Genomic DNA, 24,764 nt, shown 5'->3' on the forward strand with positions numbered 1-24,764 from the left:
GTTGCTTCCACTGACTCTTTTGTATTCGAGCTTATGTATTCGAGCCCTCGAGGCCCTTGGCTTTTAATATAAAGCTTGTATTTTTTTTAATTTGTGTCTAGAGTTGTGTTGTGATATCTTCCCGTGAGTCCTTGATCTTGATCGTACACATTTGTGTGTATGATTAGTGTACGATTGAATCGAGGGCGTCACAAGTTGGTATCAGAGCCGACTGCCTGTAGGTAGCCCCCTTTCCAACTCCTTGGCCGAAGTTGAGTCTAGTCACTACAAAAACTTTTACTAACATGTCTTTGTGTCTTACGGGCCCACGTCGCCATATGGGTGGTATTAGGATCTTTTACTCCTCGATCTTTACTCTGGGACTCTGATCTCTCTTCTATTCGGGTAAAAATGGTTTTACTAACTCTAACATTAGGATCCCGTGACCACATTCACCCCAAAGCTGGATAAGCCATAGTTTCTCCTTAGAATAGTATTCTGGATAGTACACACACTATCGTGGTGACAATGAAGTGGTATCCATCGTACCTCTTTCATTATGCATGTTTCATCATGAATGATCCTTTGTTTTTGCAAATGCTCAATGTCGAACTACCCCCTGTTACTTGTTAGCAGGATGGTTAGACCCGCTGGTCGTGGCCGTGGTGCTAACGATCCACCACCGCCTGAATTCTTTGCTGGAATGATGCAACAATTTGAGCTGAACCGCCAGTTCATGGAAGGAATGATGGCTCATTTTCCTCGTCCGAACATGAATCAACAGCCAACCCCAGTAACTCTACAGACTTCATGCGTCTCAACCCAACTATTTACCGCAGCTCAACTCAACCCCTTGATGCTGATGACTGGCTCCGCGACATCACATATGAAATGGAGTCTGCTAGTGTGGCCCCTGTTAATTATGTCACTTTCGCATCTTTCTTTCTGAAGGGTCCCGCCGCTCAATGGTGGGACAGCCACAAGCGTACCCTGCTTGCTGGAACGGTCATCACTCGGCCGGATTTTCCTCAGGGAATCATGGACAGGAAGAAGCGAGAGTTCCGCAACCTCACCCAAGGCAACAATACTGTAGATGCTTATCAGCGGGAATTTCTGGACTTGTCTTGTTATGCTGAAGAAGACATTGCAACCGATGCTCGTAGGCAAGAAAAGTTCCGTGATGTACTTCACCCTGATATTAAGCTAGCACTTTTCGCTCATGACTTTGCCGACTTTGCCACCTTGGTGAACAAGGCTATTCAGGTTGAGACTGGTCTTCAGGAACACCAGGGATCCCTCAGGCGTAGCCGTGACGTTGGCTCATCTTCAGGCCCGTCAACACAGAAGCGTCGGATATGGATTCCCCACAGCATGTATCGTCCAACTACACCTACACCAAGACAGTCCTATGCCGCTCCGTGTTTGCCTCCTCCGCCAACGAGGCAGCCTCTTTGGACTGCACCACCCCAAGCGCCTGCTACCAATCCCAATGATGGTCTGTGCTTCAGATGTGGCCGTCCAGGTCACATTGCCAAAGAGTGCAATCAGAAAAGGAACCAGCTGGCTTTGCCTTCAACTGGCCGTAACAACTAGCCCCACAACAACAATGCCATACCTTATGGTCGTGGTCAGGCTAATCATGTTGATCTGAATGAAGCTCAAGACCAGCCTGCTACTGTGATGGGTACTCTCCTTGTTAATTCAATGCTAGCATCTGTTTTATTTGATTCAGGAGCATCACATTCATTCATGTCAGAAAATTTTGCATATGCACACGACATTCGATGTGAGCCCATGAACACTCTGATGGTGGTACGCACCCCTGCGGGTCAGTGTCGAACTACCATGATTGGTCGCGATGTCCCCGTTGAAATTGAAGGGTTGGAATTTCATGTTTCTCCCATTATTCTGGAGTCTTCCAACATTGACCTCATTCTGGGAATGGAATGGTTGAAAACACATACTGCCTCTATCGTTTGTGCCACCAAAGTCGTTCATCTCCTACATCCTTCCAATGAGACGGTAAGCTACGATGCTCAGATTGTTCAAAATGCTGAAGCACGACTTTATGCCTTGAATGCATTGAACGCAGCACCTCTTAAGGGAATTGAAAAAATTCCAGTTGTTTGCGACTTCCTCGATGTCTTCCCGGAAGAACTTCCAGGAATACCCCCTGCCCGGGCTGTCGAGTTCGTCATTGATTTGAAACCAGGCACCGTTCCTATTGCCAAACGACCCTACAAGATGCCGCCTCACGAACTCCTTGAACTTAAGGAGGAAATCGACAAATCACTTCGTAGTGGTTTCATTCGTCCAAGTTCCTCAGCTTGGGGAGCACCTTCTCTCTTTGTAAAGAAGAAGGATGGAACGAACTATTTGGTCCAAGACTATCGTCCTATCAACCAAGCTACAATTCAGAATAAATATCCCCTTCCTCGGATCAATGATCTGTATGATCAACTTGCTGGATCATCAATATTCTCTAAACTCGACTTGAGGTTGGGTTACCACCAGATCCGTGTTCGTGAACAGGATATTCCAAAGACCGCATTCGTAACTCGTTATGGTTCTTACGAGTACACCGTCATGTCTTTTGGCTTGACCAATGCCCCAGCCACATTCTCTCGTCTGATGAACTACATATTCATGCATTACCTCGACAAGTTCGTCGTAGTCTATCTGGATGATATCCTGGTATATTCAAAGAACAAAGAAGAACATGCTGCACATCTTCGACTTGTTCTAGAGAAGCTTCGAGAACATCAACTTTATGCTAAGTATTCCAAGTGTGAATTCTGGTTACCCGAAGTCACCTACCTTGGTCATGTAATATCCAAGGATGGCATTGCCGTCAACCCAGAGCGAGTTCAGGCTATTCTTGACTGGACCCCTCCGAAGACTGTCAAGCAAGTCAGAAGCTTTCTCGGTCTAGCCAGCTATTGTCGCCGCTTCGCAGAGAACTTCTCCAAGATCGCCAAGCCATTGACCAAACTGCTTCACAAAGGCGTTAAGTTCGATTGGACAGACAAATGTCAGGAAAGTTTCTAGGCACTCAAAGACAAGATGACATCTGCCCTAGTGCTTGCTCCCCTGATTCTCGCAAGGACTTTGTCATCTATTGCGACGCTTCACGTCAAGGATTAGGTTGTGTCCTAATGCAAGAGCGCAGAGTGATTGCTTATGCCTCCCATCAAGTGCGTCCTCATGAAGAGAACTACCCAGTTCATGACCTCGAGCTTGCTGCGGTTATCTATGCACTGAAGCTATGGCGACAGTACCTTCTGGGTAATCGTTGCGAGATCTTCACCGATCATCAGAGTCTGAAGTACCTATTTACTCAGCCATATCTGAACCTCCGTCAGCAGCGATGGATGGAAGCTATTGCTGACTACAACTGTGGTATATCCTATACCCCTGGTAAGGCTAATGTAATGGCCGATGCCCTGAGCCGTAAGTCTTATTGCAACAATCACATGGTCTTCAAAGCTCAACCCCGCCTTTATGAAGAGCTATGCAAGCTGAACCTTCAACTAGTTCCACAAGGTTCTCTGAATAACCTTGTCCTGGAACCAACTCTGCTGAAAGCAATTAAGTCTGCTCAAGCCAAAGATGCTCACGTGGATTTGATTAAAAAGGATCTTGCCTTAGAGAAATCCAGAGATTTCTCACTTTGTGAAGATGGAACCTTATACTTCAGAGATCGCATTGTCGTACCCCGGTTCGAGCTTATGACAGAGAAGGTGATGAAAGAAGCGCATGATACCCCTCTCTCTATTCATCCGGGAAGTACCAAGATGTATCTAGACATCCGTCAGAAGTACTGGTGGTCTAATATGAAGCAAGACATTACTCGATATATTGAAGAATGTGACGTTTGTCGTCGCGTCAAAGAAGAACATTAGAAACCGACCGGACTTCTACAACCGCTTCCGGTTCCTGAATGGAAGTGGGATAAGATCCAAATGGACTTCTTCACTGCCCTTCCCAGGTCTCAGAAAGGTAACGATGCTATCTTTGTCGTCATCGACCAATTCTCGAAGGTCGCTCACTTTCTGCCAGTCAAGGAGACTATCACTGCTAGTCAATTAGCAAACTTGTATATCTCCCGAATTGTGTCACTCCACGGCATTCCGAAGGAGATCAGTTCAGACCGTGGCAGTTTATTCACTTCGAAGTTATGGGATATTTTCCAAGAGGCAATGGGAACTCATATTACCTGGAGCACTGCTTATCATCCCCAATCCCAAGGCCAAGTTGAGCGAGTCAATCAAATCCATGAAGACATGCTTCGAGCTTGTGTTATTTCTTTCGGCAAGAATTGGGAAGAATCTCTCCCTTATGCGGAGTTCTCTTATAACAACAGCTATCAAGCCAGCTTGAAGATGGCACCCTTTGAAGTGCTTTATGGACGTAAGCGCCGAACCCCTCTGAATTGGTCAGAAACTGGGGAACGGAGGCTCATTGGTCTAGACATTATTCAACAAGCTGAAGAGCAGGTTCGCATTGTCCGGGATAATCTCAAGGCGGCCCAGTCCCGCCAGAAGAGCAACTATGACCGGAAACACTGGGGTTCAACTTATCAACCTAGTGAACAAGCTTATCTGCGTGTCACTCCTTTGAGAGGCACTCATCGGTTCGGAGTCAAGGGTAAGCTAGCTCCGCGCTACATTGGTCCCTTCCGCATCCTCGCCCGTCGTGGACTAGTGGCTTATCAATTGGAGTTGCCACCTCAGTTCTCTCACGTCCATGATGTCTTCCACGTGTCGCAACTTCGTCGATGCTTCAAGGATCCGGAACATGAAGTGGATCCGGAACTGATTGAAGTGCAAGATGATCTCACATACAAGGAGCATCCGATCTGCATTCTTGAAGAAGCTGAACGTCAAACACGCCAGAAGGTTACCAAGTTCCTCAAAGTGCAATGGTCAAATCATTCTAAAGATGAAGCCACTTGGGAACGCGAGGATAACCTCCGTGCTGAATACCCCGATCTGTTCCCTTCTACCTCTTAATTCTCGGGACGAGAATTTTTTTTAGAGGAGGAGAGTTGTAACACCCCGGTGTAATGATGCTATAGTAACCCTGTTGGAAATATGCCCTAGAGGAAATAATAAAATGGTTATTATTGTATTTCCTTGTTCATGATAATTGTCTATTGTTCATGCTATAATTGTATTAACCGGAAACCATAATACATGTGTGAATACATAGACCACAACATGTCCCTAGTAAGCCTCTAGTTGACTAGCTCGTTGATCAATAGATGGTCATGGTTTCCTGACCATGGACATTGGATGTCATTGATACCAGGATCACATCATTAGGAGAATGATGTGATGGACAAGACCCAATCCTAAGCCTAGCACAAGATCGTATAGTTCGTCTGCTAAAGCTTTTCTAATGTCAAGTATCATTTCCTTAGACCATGAGATTGTGCAACTCCCGGATACCGTAGGAATGCTTTGGGTGTACCAAACGTCACAACATAACTGGGTGGCTATAAAGGTGCACTACGGGTATCTCTGAAAGTGTCTGTTGGGTTGGCATGAATCGAGACTGGGATTTGTCACTCCGTGTAAATAGAGAGGTATCTCTGGGCCCACTCGGTAGGACATCATCATAATGTGCACAATGTGACCAAGGAGTTGATCACGTGATGATGTGTTACGGAACGAGTAAAGAGACTTGCCAGTAACGAGATTGAACAAGGTATCGGGATACCGACGATCGAATCTCGGGCAAGTACTATACCGGTAGACAAAGGGAATTGTATACGGGATTGATTGAATCCTTGACATCATGGTTCATCCGATGAGATCATCATGGAACATGTGGGAGCCAACATGGGTATCCAGATCCCGCTGTTGGTTATTGACCACAGAGATGTCTCGGTCATGTCTGCATGATTCCCGAGCCCGTAGGGTCTACACACTTAAGGTTCGATGACACTAGGGTTATAGGGAAAGTATGTACGCGGCTACCGAATGTTGTTCGGAGTCCCGGATGAGATCCTGGACGTCACGAGGAGTTCCGGAATGGTCCGGAGGTGAAGATTGATATATTGGACGAAGGGTTTTGGAGTCCGGAAGTGTTCCGGAGGTACCGGGTGATGACCAGCATGACCGAAAGGTGTTTCGGGAGCCCCGACAAGTGTTGGGGGGCTTCATGGGCCAAGGGAAGGGGGCAAACGAGCCCACTAAGGGGTTGTGCGCCCCCCTCACCTAATCCCACGTGACCAGGGGGTTTGGGGCGCCCCATCTAGGGTTCCCACCTCCTGGCTTGGGGGCCAAGTCACCCAAAGAGGAGATCCCATCTGCCCTGGCCGCCACCCCCCTCCCCCTAGGGGAAACCCTAGGGCGCCTCCCCCTGCCCTTGCCCCTATATATAGTGGAGGTTTTGGGGCTGCACAACACACGAGTCTCTCTCTCCCAAGGCGCAGCCCTACCTCTCCCCCTCCCCGTCTCTCGTAGTGCTTGGCGAAGCCCTGCTGGAGTACTGCGCTCCTCCACCATCACCACGCCGTCGTGCTGCTGCTGGACGGAGTCTTCCCCAACCTCTCCCTATCTCCTAGCTGGATCAAGCCATGGGAGATGTCATCGGGCTGTACGTGTGTTGAACGCGGAGGCGCCGTTGTTCGGCGCTTAGATCAGAATCGACCGCGATCTGAATCGCTGCGTGTACGAATCCACCAACCGCATTCTTGTAACGCTTCCGCTTAGCGATCTTCAAGGGTATAAAGATGCACTCCCTCTCTCTCGTTGCTAGTATCTCCTAGATTGATCTTGGTGACACGTAGGAAATTTTTTGAATTTCTGCTACGATCCCCAACAGTGGCATCATGAGCTAGGTCTATGCGTAGATTCTATGCACGAGTAGAACACAAAGTAGTTGTGGGCGATGATTTGTTCAATTTGCTTGCCGTTACTAGTCTTATCTTGATTCGGCGACATTGTGGGATGAAGCGGCCCGGACCGACCTTACACGTACACTTACGTGAGACAGGTTCCACCGACTGACATGCACTTGATGCATAAGGTGGCTGGCGGGTGTCTGTCTCTCCCACTTTAGTCGGATCGGATTCGATGAAAAGGGTCCTTATGAAGGGTAAATAGAAATTGGCACATCACCGTTGTGGCTTTGCGTAGGTAAGAAACGTTCTTGCTAGAAACCCATAGCAGCCACGTATAACATGCAACAACAATTAGAGGACGTCTAACTTGTTTTTGCAGGGTATGCTATGTGATGTGATATGGCCAAAAGGATGTGATGAATGATATATGTGATGTATGAGATTGATCATGTTCTTGTAATAGGAATCACGACTTGCATGTCGATGAGTATGACAACCGGCAGGAGCCATAGGAGTTGTCTTAATTTATTTATGACCTGCGTGTCAATGAAAACGCCATGTAATTACTTTACTTTATTGCTAACCGTTAGCCATAGTAGTAGAAGTAATAGTTGGCGAGGCAACTTCATGAAGACACGATGATGGAGATCATGGTGTCATGCCGGTGACGATGGTGTTCATGCCGCGCCTCGAAGATGGAGATCAAAGGCGCAAGATGATATTGGCCATATCATGTCACTTTATGATTTGCATGTGATGTTTGTCATGTTTACATCTTATTTGCTTAGAACGACGATAGCATAAATAAGATGATCCCTTGCAATAATTTCAAGAAAGTGTTCCCCCTAACTGTGCACCGTTGCTAAGGTCCGTTGTTCCGAAGCACCACATGATGATCGGGTGTGATAGGTTCTAACGTTCGCATACAACGGGTGTAAGCCAGATTTACACACGCAATACACTTAGGTTAACTTGACGAGCCTAGCATGTACAGACATGGCCTCGGAACACGAAAGACCGAAAGGTCAAACATGAGTCGTACAGTGGATACGATCAACATGAAGATGTTCACCGATGATGACTAGTCCGTCTCACGTGATGGTCGGACACGGCCTAGTTGACTCGGATTATGTATCACTTAGATGACTAGAGGGATGTCTATCTAAGTGGGAGTTCATTGAATAATTTGATTAGATGAACTTAATTATCATGAACATAGTCAAAAGGTCTTTGCAAATTATGTCATAGCTCACGCTTTGGTTCTACTGTTTTAGATATGTTCCTAGAGAAAATTTAGTTGAGAGTTGACAGTAGCAATTATGCGGACTGGGTCCGTGAACTGAGGATTGTCCTCATTGCTTCACATAAGGGTTATGTCCTTAATGCACCGCTCAGTGTGTTGAACCTCGAGCATCGTCTGTAGATGTTGGGAAACATCTGACATACACGTTTTGATGACTACGTGATAGTTCAGTACGTAATACTAACGGTTTAGAATTGTGGCACCAAAGACGTTTTTGAAACGTCGCAGAACATATGAGATGTTCCAAAGACTAAAATTGGGACTTCAGACTAGTGCCCATGTCAAGAGGTATGAGACCTCTAACAAGTTTCTTAAGCCTGCAAACTAAGGGAGAAAAGCTCAATCGTTGAGCATGTGCTCAAATTGTCTGAGTACTACAATCGCTTGAATCGAGTGGGAGTTAATCTTCCAGATGAGATAGTGATGATTCTCCATAGTCACTGCCACCAAGCTATTGGAGCTTCGTGATGAACTATAACATATCATGGATCGACATGATGATCCTTGAGCAACTCGCGATGTTTGACACCGCGAAAGTAGAAATCAAGTAGGAGCATCAATTGTTGATGGTTAAACCACTAGTTTCAAGAAGGGCAAGGGAAAGAAGGGATACTTCATGAGATGGCAAATCAGTTGCTGCTCTAGTGAAGAAACACAAGGTTGAACCAAACCCGAGACTAAGTGCTTCTGTAATGAGGGGAACGGTCACTGAAGCAGAACTACCCCAGATACTTGGTAGATGAGAAGGCTGGCAAGGTCAACAGAAGTATTTTGGATATACGTTATATTAATGTGTACTTTACTAGTACTCCTAGTAGCACGAGGGTATTAAAATACCGGTTCAGTTGCTAAGTGTTAGTAACTCGAAATAAAGGCTATGGAATAAACGGAGACTAGCTGAAGGTGAGATGACAATATGTGTTGGAAGTGTTTCCAAGGTTGATGTGATCAAGCATCGCATGCTCCCTCTACCATCGAGATTGGTGTTAAACCTAAATAATTGTTATTTGGTGTTTGCGTTGAGCATAGACATGATTGGATTATGTTTATCGCAATACAGTTATTCATTTAAGGAGAATAATGGTTACTTTGTTTATTTGAATAATACCTTCAATGGTCTTGCACCTAAAATGAATGGTTTATTGAATCTCGATCGTAGTGATACACATGTTCATGCCAAAAGATATAAGATAGTAATGATAGTACCACATACTTGTGGCACTGCCATTTGAGTCATGTTGGTATAAAACGCATGAAGAAGCTCCATGTTGATGGATCTTTGGACTCACTCATTTTTGAAAAGATTGAGACATGCGAACCATGTCTATTGGTAGATATGCATGAAGAAACTCCATGCAGATGGATCGTTTGGACTCACTTGATTTTGAATCACTTGAGACATGCAAATCATACCACATGGGCAAGATGACTGAAAAACCTCGTTTTCAGTAAGATGGAACAAGAAAGCAACTTGTTGGAAGTAATACATTTTGATGTGTGCAGTCCAATAAGTGTTGAGGCACGCAGTGGATATCGTTATGTTCTTACTTCACAGATGATTTGAGTAGATGCTGAGTATATTTACTTGATGAAACACAAGTCTGAATTATTGAAAGGTTTAAGTAATTTCAGAGTGAAGTTGAAGATTGTCGTGACAAGATGATAAAATGTCTATGATATGATCATAGAGATGAATATCTGAGTTACGAGTTTGGCACACAATTAAGACATTGTGGAAATTGTTTCACAACTAATACCGCCTGGACCACCATAGTGTGATGGTGTGTCCGAACATCACAACTATACCCTATTGGATATGGTGCATACCATGATGTCTCTTATCGAATTACCACTATCGTTTATGGGTTAGGCATTAGAGACAGCCGCATTCACTTTAAATAGGGCACCACACAATTCCATTGAGACGACAACGTATGAACTATAGGTTTAGAGAAACCTAAGCTGTCGTTTCTTAAAAGTTTGGGGCTGCGATGCTTAGGTGAAAAAGTTTCAGGCTGATAAGCTCAAACCCAAAGCGGATAAATGCATCTTCATAGAATACCCAAAAATAGTTGGGTATACCTCCTATTTCAGATCCGGAAGCAAAAGTGATTGTTTCTAGAAACGGGTCCTTTCTCGAGGAAAAGTTTCTCTCGAAAGAATTGAGTGGGAGGATGGTGGAGACTTGATGAGGTTATTGAACCATCACCTCAACTAGTGTGTAGCAGGGCACAGGAAGTTGTTCCTGTGGCACCTACACCAATTGAAGTGGAAGCTTATGATAGTGATCATGAAACTTCGGATCAAGTCACTACCAAACCTCATAGGTCGACAAGGATGCATACTACTTCAGAGAGGTACGTAATCCTGTCTTGGAAGTCATGTTGCTAGACAACAATGAACCTACGAGCTATGGAGAAGCGATGGTGGGCCCGAATTTCGACGAATGGCTCGAGGCCATAAAATCCGAGAGAGGATCCATGTATAAAACAAAGTATAGACTTTGAAAGAACTACTTGATGGTCGTAAGGCTGTTGGGTGCAGATGGATTTTAAAAGGAAGACAGACAATGATGGTAAGTGTCACCATTAAGAAAGCTCGACTTGTCGTTAAGATGTTTCCCGACAAGTTCAAGGAGTTGACTACGATGAGACTTTCTCACTCGTAGCGATGCTAAGAGTCTGTTGGAATTATGTTAGCAGTTACTGCATTATTTATGAAATATTGCAGATAGGATGTCAAAACATTGTTTCCTCGAGGTTTTTCTTGAGGAAAGGTTGTATGTGATACAACTAGAAGGTTTTGTCAATCCTGAAAGATTCTAACAAGTATGCAAAGCTCCAGCAATCCTTCTAAGGACTGGAGTAAGCATCTCGGAATTGGAATGTACGCTTTGATGAGATGATCAAAGATTTTTTGGGTTTATACAAAGTTTATGAGAAACTTGTATTTCCAAAGGAGTGAGCGGGAGCACTATAGAATTTTTGATGAGTATATGTTGTTAACATATTGTTGATAAAAAATGATGTAGAATTTCTGGAAAGCATGCAGGGTTATTTGAAAAGTGTTTTTCGATGGAAAACCTGGATTAAGCTACTTGAACATTGAGCATCAAGATCTATAAGGATAGATAGAAAACGCTTAATAGTACTTTCAAATGAATACATACCGTGACAAGATTTTGAAGGAGTTCAAAATAGATCAGCAAAGAAGGAGTTCTTGGCTGTGTTACAAGGTGTGAGTATTGAGTAAGACTCAAGACCTGACCACGGCAGAAGAGAGAGAAAGGACGAAGGTCGTCCCCTATGCTTTAGACGTAGGCTCTATAGTATGCTATGCTGTGTACCGCACATGAAGTGTGCCTTGCCATGAGTCAGTCAAGGGGTACAAGAGTGATCCAGGAATGGATCACATGACAGCGGTCGAACTTATCCTTAGTAACTAGTGGACTAAGGAATTTTCTCGATTATGGAGGTGGTAAAAGAGTTCGTCGTAAAGGGTTACGGCGATGCAAACTTTGACACTAATCCGGATGACTCCGAGGAGTAAACCGGATTCGTATAGTAGAGCAGTTATCTGGAATAGCTCCAAGTAGTGCGTGGTAGCTGCATCTACAAGATGACATAGAGATTTGTAAAGCACACATGGATCTGAAAGGTTCAGACCCATTGACTGATAAACCTCTCTCACAAGAAAGATATGAACAAACCCCATGGGTGTTGGATTCATTACAATCACATAGTGATGTGAACTAGATTATTGACTCTAGTGCGAGTGGGAGACTGTTGGAAATATGCCCTAGAGGCAATAATAAAATGGTTATTATTGTATTTCCTTGTTCATGATAATTGTCTATTGTTCATGCTATAATTGTATTAACCGGAAACCATAATACATGTGTGAATACATAGACCACAACATGTCCCTAGTAAGCCTCTAGTTGACTAGCTCGTTGATCAATAGATGGTCATGGTTTCCTGACCATGGACATTGGATGTCATTGACATCATTAGGAGAAGGATGTGATGGACAAGACCCAATCCTAAGCCTAGCACAAGATCGTATAGTTCGTCTGCTAAAGCTTTTCTAATGTCAAGTATCATTTCCTTAGACCATGAGATTGTGCAACTCCCGGATACCGTAGGAATGCTTTGGGTGTACCAAACATCACAACGTAACTGGGTGGCTATAAAGGTGCACTACGGGTATCTCCGAAAGTGTCTGTTGGGTTGGCATGAATTGAGACTGGGATTTGTCACTCCGTGTAAACGGAGAGGTATCTCTGGGCCCACTCGGTAGGACATCATCATAATGTGCACAATGTGACCAAGGAGTTGATCACGTGATGATGTGTTACGGAACGAGTAAAGAGACTTGCCGGTAACGAGATTGAACAAGGTATCGGGATACCGACGATCGAATCTCGGGCAAGTACTATACCGGTAGACAAAGGGAATTGTATACGGGATTGATTGAATCCTTGACATCATGGTTCATCCGATGAGATCATCGTGGAACATGTGGGAGCCAACATGGGTATCCAGATCCCGCTGTTGGTTATTGACCACAGAGATGTCTCGGTCATGTCTGCATGATTCCCGAGCCCGTAGGGTCTACACACTTAAGGTTCGATGACACTAGGGTTATAGGGAAAGTATGTACGCGGCTACCGAATGTTGTTCGGAGTCCCGGATGAGATCCTGGACGTCACGAGGAGTTCCGGAATGGTCCGGAGGTGAAGATTGATATATTGGACGAAGGGTTTTGGAGTCCGGAAGTGTTCCGGAGGTACCGGGTGATGACCAGCATGACCGAAAGGTGTTTCGGGAGCCCCGACAAGTGTTGGGGGGCTTCATGGGCCAAGGGAAGGGGGCAAACGAGCCCACTAAGGGGTTGTGCGCCCCCCTCACCTAATCCCACGTGACCAGGGGGTTTGGGGCGCCCCATCTAGGGTTCCCACCTCCTGGCTTGGGGGCCAAGTCACCCAAAGAGGAGATCCCATCTGCCCTGGCCGCCGCCCCCCTAGGGGAAACCCTAGGGCGCCTCCCCCTGCCCTTGCCCCTATATATAGTGGAGGTTTTGGGGCTGCACAACACACGAGTCTCTCTCTCCCAAGGCGCAGCCCTACCTCTCTCCCTCCTCGTCTCTCGTAGTGCTTGGCGAAGCCCTGCTGGAGTACCGCGCTCCTCCACCATCACCACGCTGTCGTGCTGTTGCTGGACGGAGTCTTCCCCAACCTCTCCCTCTCTCCTTGCTGGATCAAGGCATGGGAGACGTCACCGGGCTGTACGTGTGTTGAACGCGGAGGCGCCGTTGTTCGGCGCTTAGATCGGAATCGACCGCGATCTGAATCGCTGCGTGTATGACTCCACCAACCGCGTTCTTGTAACGCTTTCGCTTAGCGATCTTCAAGGGTATGAAGATGCACTCCCTCTCTCTCATTGCTAGTATCTCCTAGATTGATCTTGGTGACACGTAGGAAATTTTTTGAATTTCTGCTACGATCCCCAACAAACCCCTGGGGTTAAGTTAATCATTTTGCTAAATAAGTGTTTGATCATCATTGTCTCCTCTCTCTTTCAAATTCCAGTTGAATTCATTTTCAAATTATGAGTGAAATTCAAAATGCTGAAACATGAAAACTAAAATGTTCATCATGTGCCAAATATTCCACAAGTAATATTGGTGGTGAGCCAACATTTTTGCATAATGCCTATGCGGCCTAAAATAGCTGAAGCAGAAAAAGCTTAAAAAGAAAGAAAAAGAAAAAGGGAAAGAAAAGGAGAAGGGGTGGGAGAGCCCCTGGCCTCCCCTTGGGCTTCGGTCCATCCCAGCAGGCTGGCCCAACTACCCCTCCCCGGTCGCTCTCCCCTCCCCCTGTTCAACCGACCGAGGGGTGCACGCCCGCGCGTCACCACCGAACCACCTCGCCGTCGACGAGGGGGATAAAGATCCCCTCGACGCCTCGGGCTCCCCTTCCACTTGCTCTGCCACCCCCCACTCGCCTGCTCGCTCCGCCTCTCCCTCTCCCCGGCAGATTCCTCCTCGCCTCCCCCCTCGTTCCTCTGTCCACCTCCGAGCACGGCCGCCGCCGTTCTCCATGTCACCGCGGCCACCGGCCACCCCGCGCCTCGCCAGAACGTCCACGAGACGCGCCGGCAACCTCTACCTCGTCTACGCCTCGCCATCTAGCTCGAGGAGCACCGCAGGCCACAGATCAAGCCGCCCCCTTTCCACCTCGGTCACCGGCGATCTTCCTCCTCCCGACGCTCCTGCTGCTCCTAATCTTTCAAGGGCCACCGTGCGTGCCGCTAGGTGAGCTCCTCTGTCTCCTGCTCCCCTTGGTTTACCCCCTTCACATGCCGTAGCTAGCTGCTGCCACGCCCGAGCTCTGTTCGCCGCCGACGAGCTCATGGCCGTGGCCATGGCCCTTGTCACGCTCGCCTGAGGCCTCTGCCATGCTCCTGGTGTTCCCAGGAGACCAAAGCGCACGTGCACGCCCCTCCCCGTGCCCCGTAGCCCGATCCCCGCCAACGCCCGTTCCGGCCGTCCGCCCCGCTCGACGCCGTCGTCGTTGCAACCCGCCCCCGCTCGAGCTAAGGTCGCAGTTGGATGCGCCGCTTCTCCCGCATCCGAACGAGCCTAGCCGCGTCCGATTTGAGCCACCGTAGCGCCGTTTCCGTCGAGCACCCGTACGCGCCACTGCCTCTGCTCATCGTCGGCGATGATTCCGGCCGCGCTACCGCCACCACTCGACGCGCGACACCGTCCTCATTCGAACGCACCTGGCTGGGTGTGAAACGGAGCCCTGTGCTCGTCTTCCGGCCGTCTCCGGCGAAGGGCCGCCACGGGAGAGGCTCGCCGGAGCTCTCTCCGGCGCTGACCCGACGTGGCAAGGTGGGCCCTGCCCCTAGATCGCTGACCAGTGGGCCCTGATGGCCCAGTTGACTGGGTTGACCCAGTCAACTACTGACTGGGCCGCCTAATGGCACTGACATGCGGGCCCCACCGTAAATTAAACTAATTAAAATGTTTTAATAATTAAAACTAATTAGTTTAGCTAACTAGTCTATGACAGGTGGGGTCCAGTAGCTAATTAACCTAGGTTTGTTAGTTTAATGCACTGTTAGACTAACAGAGGCTGACATGTGGGTCCCACAGGACAGGTTTGACCTGGTCAGCAAGTCTGTTGACTGCCAACGTCATCGACACGTCATGCTGACGCCATATTTTCTTTTCTGTTATTTTAAATAATTCCAGAATATGTTTAAAACTTTGAAAAATCATAGAAAATAAACCGTAGCTCGGATCAAAAAACTTTATATATGAAAGTTGCTCAGAACGACGAGACGAACCCGATTACACTACCCACATACCTGTCAGATGCCTCTAACTATCTGAACATGGAACTTTCCCCCTCCAGTCATCTGTCTGACACAGGTCCGGAATCGGGAACACATTCCCGGTTGTTTTCCCCCTTCACCTTTATCGTGTAGCCATACATTAGGTCACACCCGGCACATCTTATTGCCATGTTATGCCTTGTGATGCATTGTTTGCTATGTATTTACTCTTTCTTCCCCCTCTTCTCTCCGGTAGACCCCGAGACCGATGCCGCCCCTATGATCGACTACATCGACGATGACCCCTACTTGCCAGAGCAACTAGGCAAGCAAACCCCCCTTGAGCATTCCGATATCGCCCATTTCTTTCCCTCTCATGCTTGCATTAGAACTGCTACTGCTTTCTGTATGATCCTACTGTGATGCATAGCCTGTTTTTGTTACCTGCTTTCATACCTTACCTGCTTATCCTAAACTGCTTAGCATAGGTTGGTTAGAGATACATCAGTGACCCCCACCTTGTCCCAGTTGCCTGCTTTATGTTCGATGACTCGATCATCGTGATCGACGTCCAAGCCCCGACACCGCATGTAACCCCCCTAGTTGTACGACTCTGCAGAGTTACCATCGAGTGCCGAGGGTGGAACCTCTTACATCACTCCTAATGAGATATCTGTAGTGTAGCTATACGGTCAAGGTCATCGAGGGTGATTTCCTCCTTAACCACTTCCGTCACGGCTCTGTCGTGCAACCCCTCAAGTGTGAACCTCGAGGGTGGATCCTCTTACGTTCACCTTGATGATAACATTGAGTGGAATTCTCCGAGGGTGATTCGTCGGGTTTCCTCTTTGGTGTTAGACACACAATTACTATGGTTACTATGACTTTACACTGAACCATGTTACTAAAGACGGGTCGGCCCTGAGGGGTACCCGCGCGAGCTTAATAGCGAGTGATGTGGAGTCGGGTTGACCTGGAAGGTGCCCGCGAGATACTTAAGAGGCGTGGCCGTGCATTCTTAGCCCTTGCCGCAAGTACTCGAGACGGGGCGACGGGGTCACATCTTTTGTGAGTCTCTGCTTGTTACCACGCGTTCCTTATCCACTACGATTTGGATATTTGATCCGAGGGGCCTCTGGCCTGATAGCACTAACCATCACGTGGGCATTGTATGGGCGTTCTGCGTCGTATACATCAGCCGAAGCTTAATAGACGTCAGCGACTGAGCGGCGCGCGCCAGGTTGGACTGGTAAGCACCTACCTTTTTGAAGGAGGTAGCTAGGTTTGCTCACCGGCCGCCCACGCAACGTGCAGGAGTTCCCGGGGAGATGGCCCATGACCACTGGGGGCATAGGTTTAGTCCGGCGTGCTGACCTCTCTATTAAGCCTAGGTCGGGTTGGGGCATATTGTTTGGCCGAGGCCGGGCATGACCCAGGAAAGTGTGTCCAGCCGGAGTTAATCGAGTGTGGTGGGTAAGTTGGTGCACCCCTGCAGGGAAGAAAACATCTATCGATAGCCTGTCCTACGGTAACGGACACTTGGAGTTGTATCCCGATCGATACAACTAGAACTGGATACTTGAGATGAGAAATGGATATGAGAAATGGATATGAGAAATGGATTGTGATGAGAAATGAATAGTATGGCTCTGGGATTGCTTTCTCACAGGGAGTCAAGAAAGGATCTCTGGCCGAGGTTGATAACATTATTGCTACTTTACTTTATGCTACTCTACTCCCTCCTGTTGCTGCAAGATGGTGGTTTCCAGAAGATGCTAGTCTTCGATAGGCTAGGCTTTCCCCTTCCCTTCTGGCATTCTGCAGTTTAGTCCACAGATACAACCCATTCCTTTGATACAGATGCATACTTAGTTTAGATCTGATGTAAGTCTTGCGAGTACTTTGGATGAGTACTCACGGTTGCTTTGCTACTTCTTTTCCCCCATACCCGATTGTTGCAACCAGATGGTGGAGCCCAGGATACAGACGACCCCACCGACAACTGCTACTACCCCGAGGATGCCTACTACCACGTGGAGACCGCCGACGACCAGGAGTAGTTAGGAGGCTCCTAGGCAGGAGGCCTTGCCTTTCCGATCGATATTGCTTTTGTGCTAGCCTTCTTAAGGCAAACTTGTCTAACCTATGTCTGTACTCAAATATTGTTGCTTCCGCTGACTCTTGTGTATTCGAGCTTATGTATTCGAGCCCTCGAGGCCCCTGGCTTGTAATATAAAGCTTGTATTTTTTTTAATTTGTGTCTAGAGTTGTGTTGTGATATTTTCCCGTCAGTCCTTAGTGTACGATTGAATCGAGGGCGTCACACCCTCCAACCTATATATATATATATATATATATATATGAGGGGGGCACCGCTAGAACATACAACAACAAATGTTAGCCGTGTGGGGCGCCCCCCTCCATAGTTTATGCCTCCGGTCATATTGTCGTAGTACTTAGGCGAAGCCCTGCGTGGATCACTTCACCATCACTGTCACCATGCCGTCATGCTGACGTAACTCTCCCTCAACACTTTGCAGGATCAAGAGTTCGAGGGACGTCATCGAGTTGAACGTGTGCATAAATCGGAGGTGCCGTACGTTCGGTGCTTGATCGGTCAGAACGAGAAGAAATTCGACTACATCAACCACGTTGTCAAACACTTTCGCTTTCGGTCTACGAGGGTACGTGGACACACTCTTCCCCTCTCGTTGCTATGCATCTTCTAGATAGATCTTGCATGAGTGTAGGATTTTTTTAAAATTGCATGCTACATTTCCCAACATCTATCACACAAATTAACGTGATTTTTACCCCATATTCTTGGGCTTTCCTCCTAATGCCTCAAAACTCCTTGTGGTTGGGATCCTGGTGAAAAATGGACAAAAAGGTGTGCACGAGTGCAATAAAATCTAGAAAAAAAATCTAAAACTACGAAGCAAAACAAAAGGTAAAAAGTGGTAAGAAATTGGAATCATCAACGTCGTGGTGAACCAACAAGCTGGTAGCCAACGCATTAGAGCGAACACAACCCCGACACCCAAAATGATATGGTTCATACCATTAGAGCCAATGCCACCCCGAGGCCAAAACCCATCACTGTTATGCTTTGCACCTATATACCCCCTCCCCTCGGACTACGACGGCGGCAAAAAATGCAGCATGGCCTAACCCATCATCATCGTTGCAAAACTCGCCGCCATAGTCACCCCCATAGACCATGCCACTCTCAGCGCGGCCTCCTCCCGCCCTTTCCCCGGTGAAACTAAAGAGGACCGCGTTGAGAGAGGGCTCTGGGAGATAGCTTGGGAGTACTCCGAGTGGGTCGAGCAAGACAAGCGCCATAAGGCCGAAACAGCCGCCTAGCACTCCCGGTGTCCCATCGCTCTCGCCTACTTTGAGCAAGTGAACATGGTGTCATGGGAAGAAATGGACTCCACGCTCACGCTGATCCTCAAAGTGTGGCCTTATCCCGCATCCAGGACACACACGTGTTCGTCCAAGGTGTGGGCATGGAAACCGAAGCACCTGAAGCCTCCCCCATCTATGAGGTTGCTTCCAAATGGAAGAAGAGTCCATAGCTCACACCCTAGCACAAGATCATAACCTAGATGGGTGTTCAAACCATATTTGTAATGCACGCCTAATTCTTTGTTTTGAATAATCTCTTGCATGAAACAACGTCAAAATTCTAGACATGGTGGATGGTTAAATCCTTGAGTGAACCTTTCTTAAAACACAATATTAAATGCATCTGCCATAACTTCCATTCTTGAGTGTAAAAAATGACAAAAAGATAAACGGAGGAAACAACACAAAGAACTTTCAAATTGTGCAGTACCCATTATAGAGTCTGGTGTCTTCTGGTGCCATGAGTGGAAGGAAAAAGACACCAATAGAAGAGAACACAACGAAAACCAAAGAAGAAGGCAACCGACCCGAACACCTGCAAACATGAAGAGAGAAGAGGGACGACGAACGAAGGCAACATATCAATGACAAGCAAGCCAGAAAACACCTAAACCTCAGCCGATGGGAGGAGCAAATAGATGCGGCTGATGAAGCAAAGAAGAGCAAACGAATAGGTGCCTTCGGTTTTGGGTGCCTCGGAGCTGCATTCACCAACCGACAAAGCTCAACGAACCATATACAACCGAACAACAAACCTATGCCTCCAAAACCTGCAGGCAACTACATGAAAAAAGAGCACGGTAAGTAAAATTGAATCGAGCATGGATAAGAGGCAAACCAAACCTAAACCTTAGGCAACGTGAGGAGTAAGAGAGAAGAACAACCAGAACCGAAGAATAGAGCAACCAACCCGAACATCTGCTAACACGTAGAGAGGAGAGCAAACTAAGGCATGACCTAGTGGTGGAAAGGGATCGATGCCTTCCCACGCACCCAAGTTCAAGACATGATACTTGCAATTTGGGTTTCTTGCACGAATTATATTATAAGGGGCCTCCCTTACAGTCTTTCGTTAAAAAAGAGGATATGAGAGGGACGGTGAGCAAAGGCACATATCAGTCACAAGCAAGCGGAACAATATCAAAACCTCAGTTGATGGGAGGTGCAAATGGTGCACCGACCGACGATGAACATCACCACCAGCGAAAGTTGGACGAACCAGGAGCTGCAAAAGCGAGGCGAGAGGTAGGCTAGTGTGTGTGGTGTCCATCAGTCACGAGTAAGTGTGAAAATATCCAATCCTCAATCGATGGGAGGAGTAAACGACACACCGGCCGACGAGAACATCATCACCAGTGACAAAGTTGGACGAACCAGGAGCTACAAAGTGAAGCGAGAGGTAGGCCAGTGTGTGTGACGCCCGACGCACGACATAAAATAACAAATGCAAAGAAAAACACAACCGCCTTAAGAAAAAGACATGCGAGCAATGTGACCACGCAGGCAAGCAAAACGATTAAACCCACCACACAACACGTGGCCACGGGGCTAGTAGCAGAGATAGAACACCCCAAAAAGCAATGACATATGATGGCAAAGTACAATGAGACAAACAAACAGTCAAACAATGTATCGACCAAGCACACAACATATCCACTTCCCGTGCAATGCAACCGCAACTATGTGCAAGCCGAATAACCTCCCCAAAGATATCAAGGACCCCCCCCCCCCCCCCCCCCCCCCCCCCCCCCCCCCCCCCCGCACACACACAACGCGTCTGGTTCGGCAAACGCCTAGAATCCGGCAAGCGCCGAGAAATGGCCGACCCCGGGACTCAGATTAGCGCAAACCGAGAACCCTCCCTGGCTATCCCCACGCAGAGTACTCGCAGCGGCTCTGGTCCATGGAATACCGAGAACCACTGACCGAGCCGGGTACAACCCGTGTACCGGACCGAGGAAAATGACCCAACACACGCTTAGCAACCCCCTCCAAGCCTAGTGGTGGAAAGAGGCTCATGCCCACGCAGGACAGAACGATATCTGCTCTTACCCAACACAGGAAATGGCCACGCAGAGAAAAGACATGATATACCACAAAAATGTGGCCCCAGGCATGCCTGCAGCCCGGGAGAATATCTGGTGCACCGGTGCTTGTGGTGCTACCGGTGCACCGAACTCAAGTTGCACATTTTAAATGTTTGAAATTTTTTGAGAAAAATGTAGCACATTCAGACAATATTAATGTAGATTTTCACAAAATTTCAAGTGAAAAATCAAAACACAGCTATTAAAGCAAAAAATAACAAATTCAACACTGAATAGTACATAACATAAGTTGGGCTTTAGATTTGGCCTATTATTACACTGATGTCAATTTTGTCATTTTTGTATCTCAAAAAATATTTCAAATTTTTATACGAAACTTTGTGACGACATACATTGGTGTTTTGTCAATGTGCTAGAATTTTTCAGATTTTTTAAAATAATGTATGACATCCGGTGCATCGGTAGCACCATAAGTGTGGGTGCACCGGATACGTTTCCCCTGCAGCCCACCCGTCATGGACCCCAAGAACGTCGGCTGGGTGAGAAGTGCCCATGAAGATCGGACGTCAGGGGGCGCAAGGAGCCAGCGGCACAAGACACGCGTGGATCGAACAGCGCAGGGGACACTCACAACCGAGGATGCCCTCAGGAGGCGAGTACTACAACATCCTTTATAGGAGTAAAGCGTCTCACATTACGGGACGGAGAGAGTACAAGATTAACAGGTGCGCTTCATGTTCTAGTGCCTAGTATGACTGAGCGGAGCATACAATCATCCATTAAGTACAGTGGGAAGTGCTACCTGACGCCAAATTGACAGGAAACAAACTTCTGCAAACATAATGGATGCTGACTGGCATCCAACTGAAGCAAATATGCATCGTATGACCAAGTTAGTGGGATATTGCAGATACTGAAGTCTCTGTGGCTCCTCAAGGAGGTATCACTCGTTAGTTACTACTAGTGTTTCTTCATTCACATCAAATGCTTTCCTTGCTTGCTTGAGCTCTTCATTCATGGAGAGTAACTCAGTAGAGCGGTGCAATTTCCGCATATCCTACATAAACAAGTGAAGTGTGAATGCTTAGTTTTGGCGAACTCTGGTGGCACAAGTGAAGAGGAAATCACATACTCTTGTGAAATTCAGAAACATACCTTTCTGATAAGGTAAAGAAAATCCTCTGTCAAGAGCTTTCCCCTCTTTGAAGCCACATTCTCAGCCTTGTGGACCTGGGAAAAGGCTGGATTCACTCAGCTATGGAACCATTAACTAATCTTAAAAAAAACTATGGAATTATAAACAAACTTGCATAACTGGCTAAATATGCCGTGACTCTGGATTTCTTGGTTAAACATGAATGGATTGTGTTGAAAGTTGTGTCAGGTAGATGGTGCTCATTTGTCTACGCTACATTTATTCAAAATCACATTGACTCACTATCGTACAGTGCAAGATGCTTAATCAAGAAAATCAGTTACCTAATCGTATCTGTTTGCATCTAGCCAAAACTTCCTCAGTTTACTTAATGGACTCTAGTGAAAAGAAGAATAATGGTTCAACAGATCACGCAACCCTCAACAAAACCTTTCTATGTGCGAATAGTTTGTACTCCCTCTGTAAAGAAATATAAGAGCGTTTAGATCACTACTCGAGTAGTGATCTAAATGCTCTTATGAGTAGTGATCTAAACGCTCTTATATTTCTTTATAGAGGGAGTATAATCTTAGCAGGCCAAACATAGGCAATTAGCGTCTGAGCCCGGGCTCATCTGCACCCGATGAACAATAAATTCACAAAAGGAAAGAAAAAAAATGCTGATTTTTTTTACATCAAAGATGCTCAGGTGCACAAGGAGTGTGCAAATTTTCATGGTGTTTGGACATTCCAGGACCTCTAGGCAAAAAGGGAAAAATCGGGTCCAAACAGTGTTCTTTTTCAAAGTTTCTTTCACAGATTTTTTTTTTGCCACAAACTCCTTGAATGTCCAAAAATCACAAATTTTTGCACACACATCGCGCAATGGAGCATCTTGGATGCTAAAAAACATCAGATTTTTTTGCTATTTTATTTGATTTACTGTTCACACCAAGGTGCAGATGCACTCGCCAAACAGAAATTGCATAGTTGTACAAATGCAAGAAAAACTTACGAGGTCAGTAACATATTCTACAACAATGTCCTCCACAAGTGCAACTGTTTCAGGAAGTGGCTGCAAAACCAGCGAAAAGATGAAGTCACTTGCATCTTAAGTGCAGAACGCCTAAGCTTTAGAATGAGAACGTGTTCATTGTACTGTCTTATTCCTTTTTGAGATCCTTGGTAGGAGCATTTCCTATTTATTTATTATGCAAAGAGTGAAAACAAATTATTACAAGGCATGTCAGGCTGCCCACACAGCAGTGCCGAAAAGAAATGAGAGGCAATAGATGCTAGCTGGCAAAAAACTATGGGTTTCTCTAGGACCTGCCCAACAGAAAGGCATCCGGTTAGGCCAAATGACCAGTAGCTACTCATGACCAAAATATTAGCAGTTCCTTCCACAGATTTAACATAACATAGATGAACAACATGCATAATTTATGAGGTTCCTTGTCGATTTGCATGAGACCACTATCCCCATATGAACTGACACTTGATAGGGATTGGTTGTTGTCTGCTTGCAAAGGCGTAAGCTAAACAACAACCAAAAATCATTGATAAACACAGTCTAAGAAAATGTGTACCGCTTCCAGTTATGTCCCTTTTACTTTATCTAAAGATATTTCAACCATTAAATATTAACATGGTAAACCCACGCCGTGTTTGCTACAATCCTTCTTGCAAAGTGTCAGTTATCACCCGTTGCATCCTGAATTTCTAAGTAGACAACACTGATTGCATTCTGTTCTACAGATTTCTTATCCGAAAAATAAAGAGAGAATTGGTCATGGATCAACTTACATTTGGATCGTCCCCAAACCCATACATCATGTGCTGCACTGCAAGAATACAAATAGAAGTAAACCATAAGTATGGAACTTAAGGAGAAAAATAAACAGAAAAGAACTCACAGTTCAGAAAACAGAAGAAGGCCTTACGGTCTTTCTGGAAGACGCTACGCTTGCGCTTAAGGCTCGATGCAGCTGCATCAGCAACGCTGACGGAGTGTGGTTGGTGAGAAATGGACGCCTGGCCCGGTGCCAAGGCATGCGCTGAGGGCTTGGGCTTGCCCACCACAGGCATGGACGGGGAGGAGTGATGACAGTGGCCGGAGGCCCCTGCCGTGGCCGAGGACTTGGATTTGGCAGCCGCAGGCGTGGCTGGGGAGGGCTGATGGCTATGGCCCGAGGCCACTACCGCACCCTGCGCAGACGACTTGGACTTGCCCGGCGCTGCTGCGGCTGGAGCAGGATGATTGCCGCCAGGGTTCTGCATCCTACCGTCAGGGGGGTGGAACCGAGTGATGAAACAGGGACAGAGATTATTTCGGCTGGCTCTTGCTTCGGCGGATCACAGGGAACAAGGCAGGAGGTTTGCGGGTCAGCGATTTTTATGGTGGCCTCAGCCTGCGCAGTTGTATGGTGCAACCTGAAATCAGTTTGCAAACGACAGCAGCAGATAGGCAGAATTTTGGTGGCGGAATCACAATGTTTTTTATCTTGCCCATATAGACCACATTTTATCTATGGAAGTTTGCAATTTGCAAGAATTTATAAGCAAGCACCTAACACTCGGATGAACCATGCAATTAGAGGTGCTACACTAATCCAGCGCACCATCCAACATGTCAGCTCTATTTTATCTTGCCATATAGATAAGCTAGAGCATCATATGATGGGAGAAATATCGA

The 24,764-nt window shown here is 46.7% G+C and overlaps 2 protein-coding genes across 2 annotated transcripts; one reads left to right on the forward strand and one right to left on the reverse strand.

Moving 5' to 3' along the window:
- The first annotated feature begins 789 nt into the window (after positions 1-789).
- On the forward strand, positions 790-1,572 carry LOC147971239 (uncharacterized). Its single transcript, XM_087523882.1, has one exon. The coding sequence runs from the start codon at positions 790-792 to the stop codon at positions 1,570-1,572; it is 783 nt and encodes a 260-aa protein (XP_087380008.1).
- Positions 1,573-21,627: 20,055 nt separating this feature from the next.
- On the reverse strand, positions 21,628-24,537 carry LOC147971240 (uncharacterized). Its single transcript, XM_087522753.1, has 5 exons — positions 24,013-24,537; positions 23,876-23,913; positions 23,085-23,144; positions 22,090-22,164; positions 21,628-21,991 (listed from the first exon to the last, which is right to left on the reverse strand). The coding sequence occupies exons 1-5, from the start codon at positions 24,347-24,349 to the stop codon at positions 21,878-21,880; spliced, it is 624 nt and encodes a 207-aa protein (XP_087378879.1). The 5' UTR covers positions 24,350-24,537; the 3' UTR covers positions 21,628-21,877.
- Between the last annotated feature and the right edge of the window lie 227 nt (positions 24,538-24,764).

This window comes from Triticum urartu, chromosome 5A (genome assembly GCF_056163025.1).
Source record: "Triticum urartu cultivar PI428250 chromosome 5A, HENAU_Tu73, whole genome shotgun sequence".
NCBI classification, from domain to species: domain Eukaryota; kingdom Viridiplantae; phylum Streptophyta; class Magnoliopsida; order Poales; family Poaceae; genus Triticum; species Triticum urartu.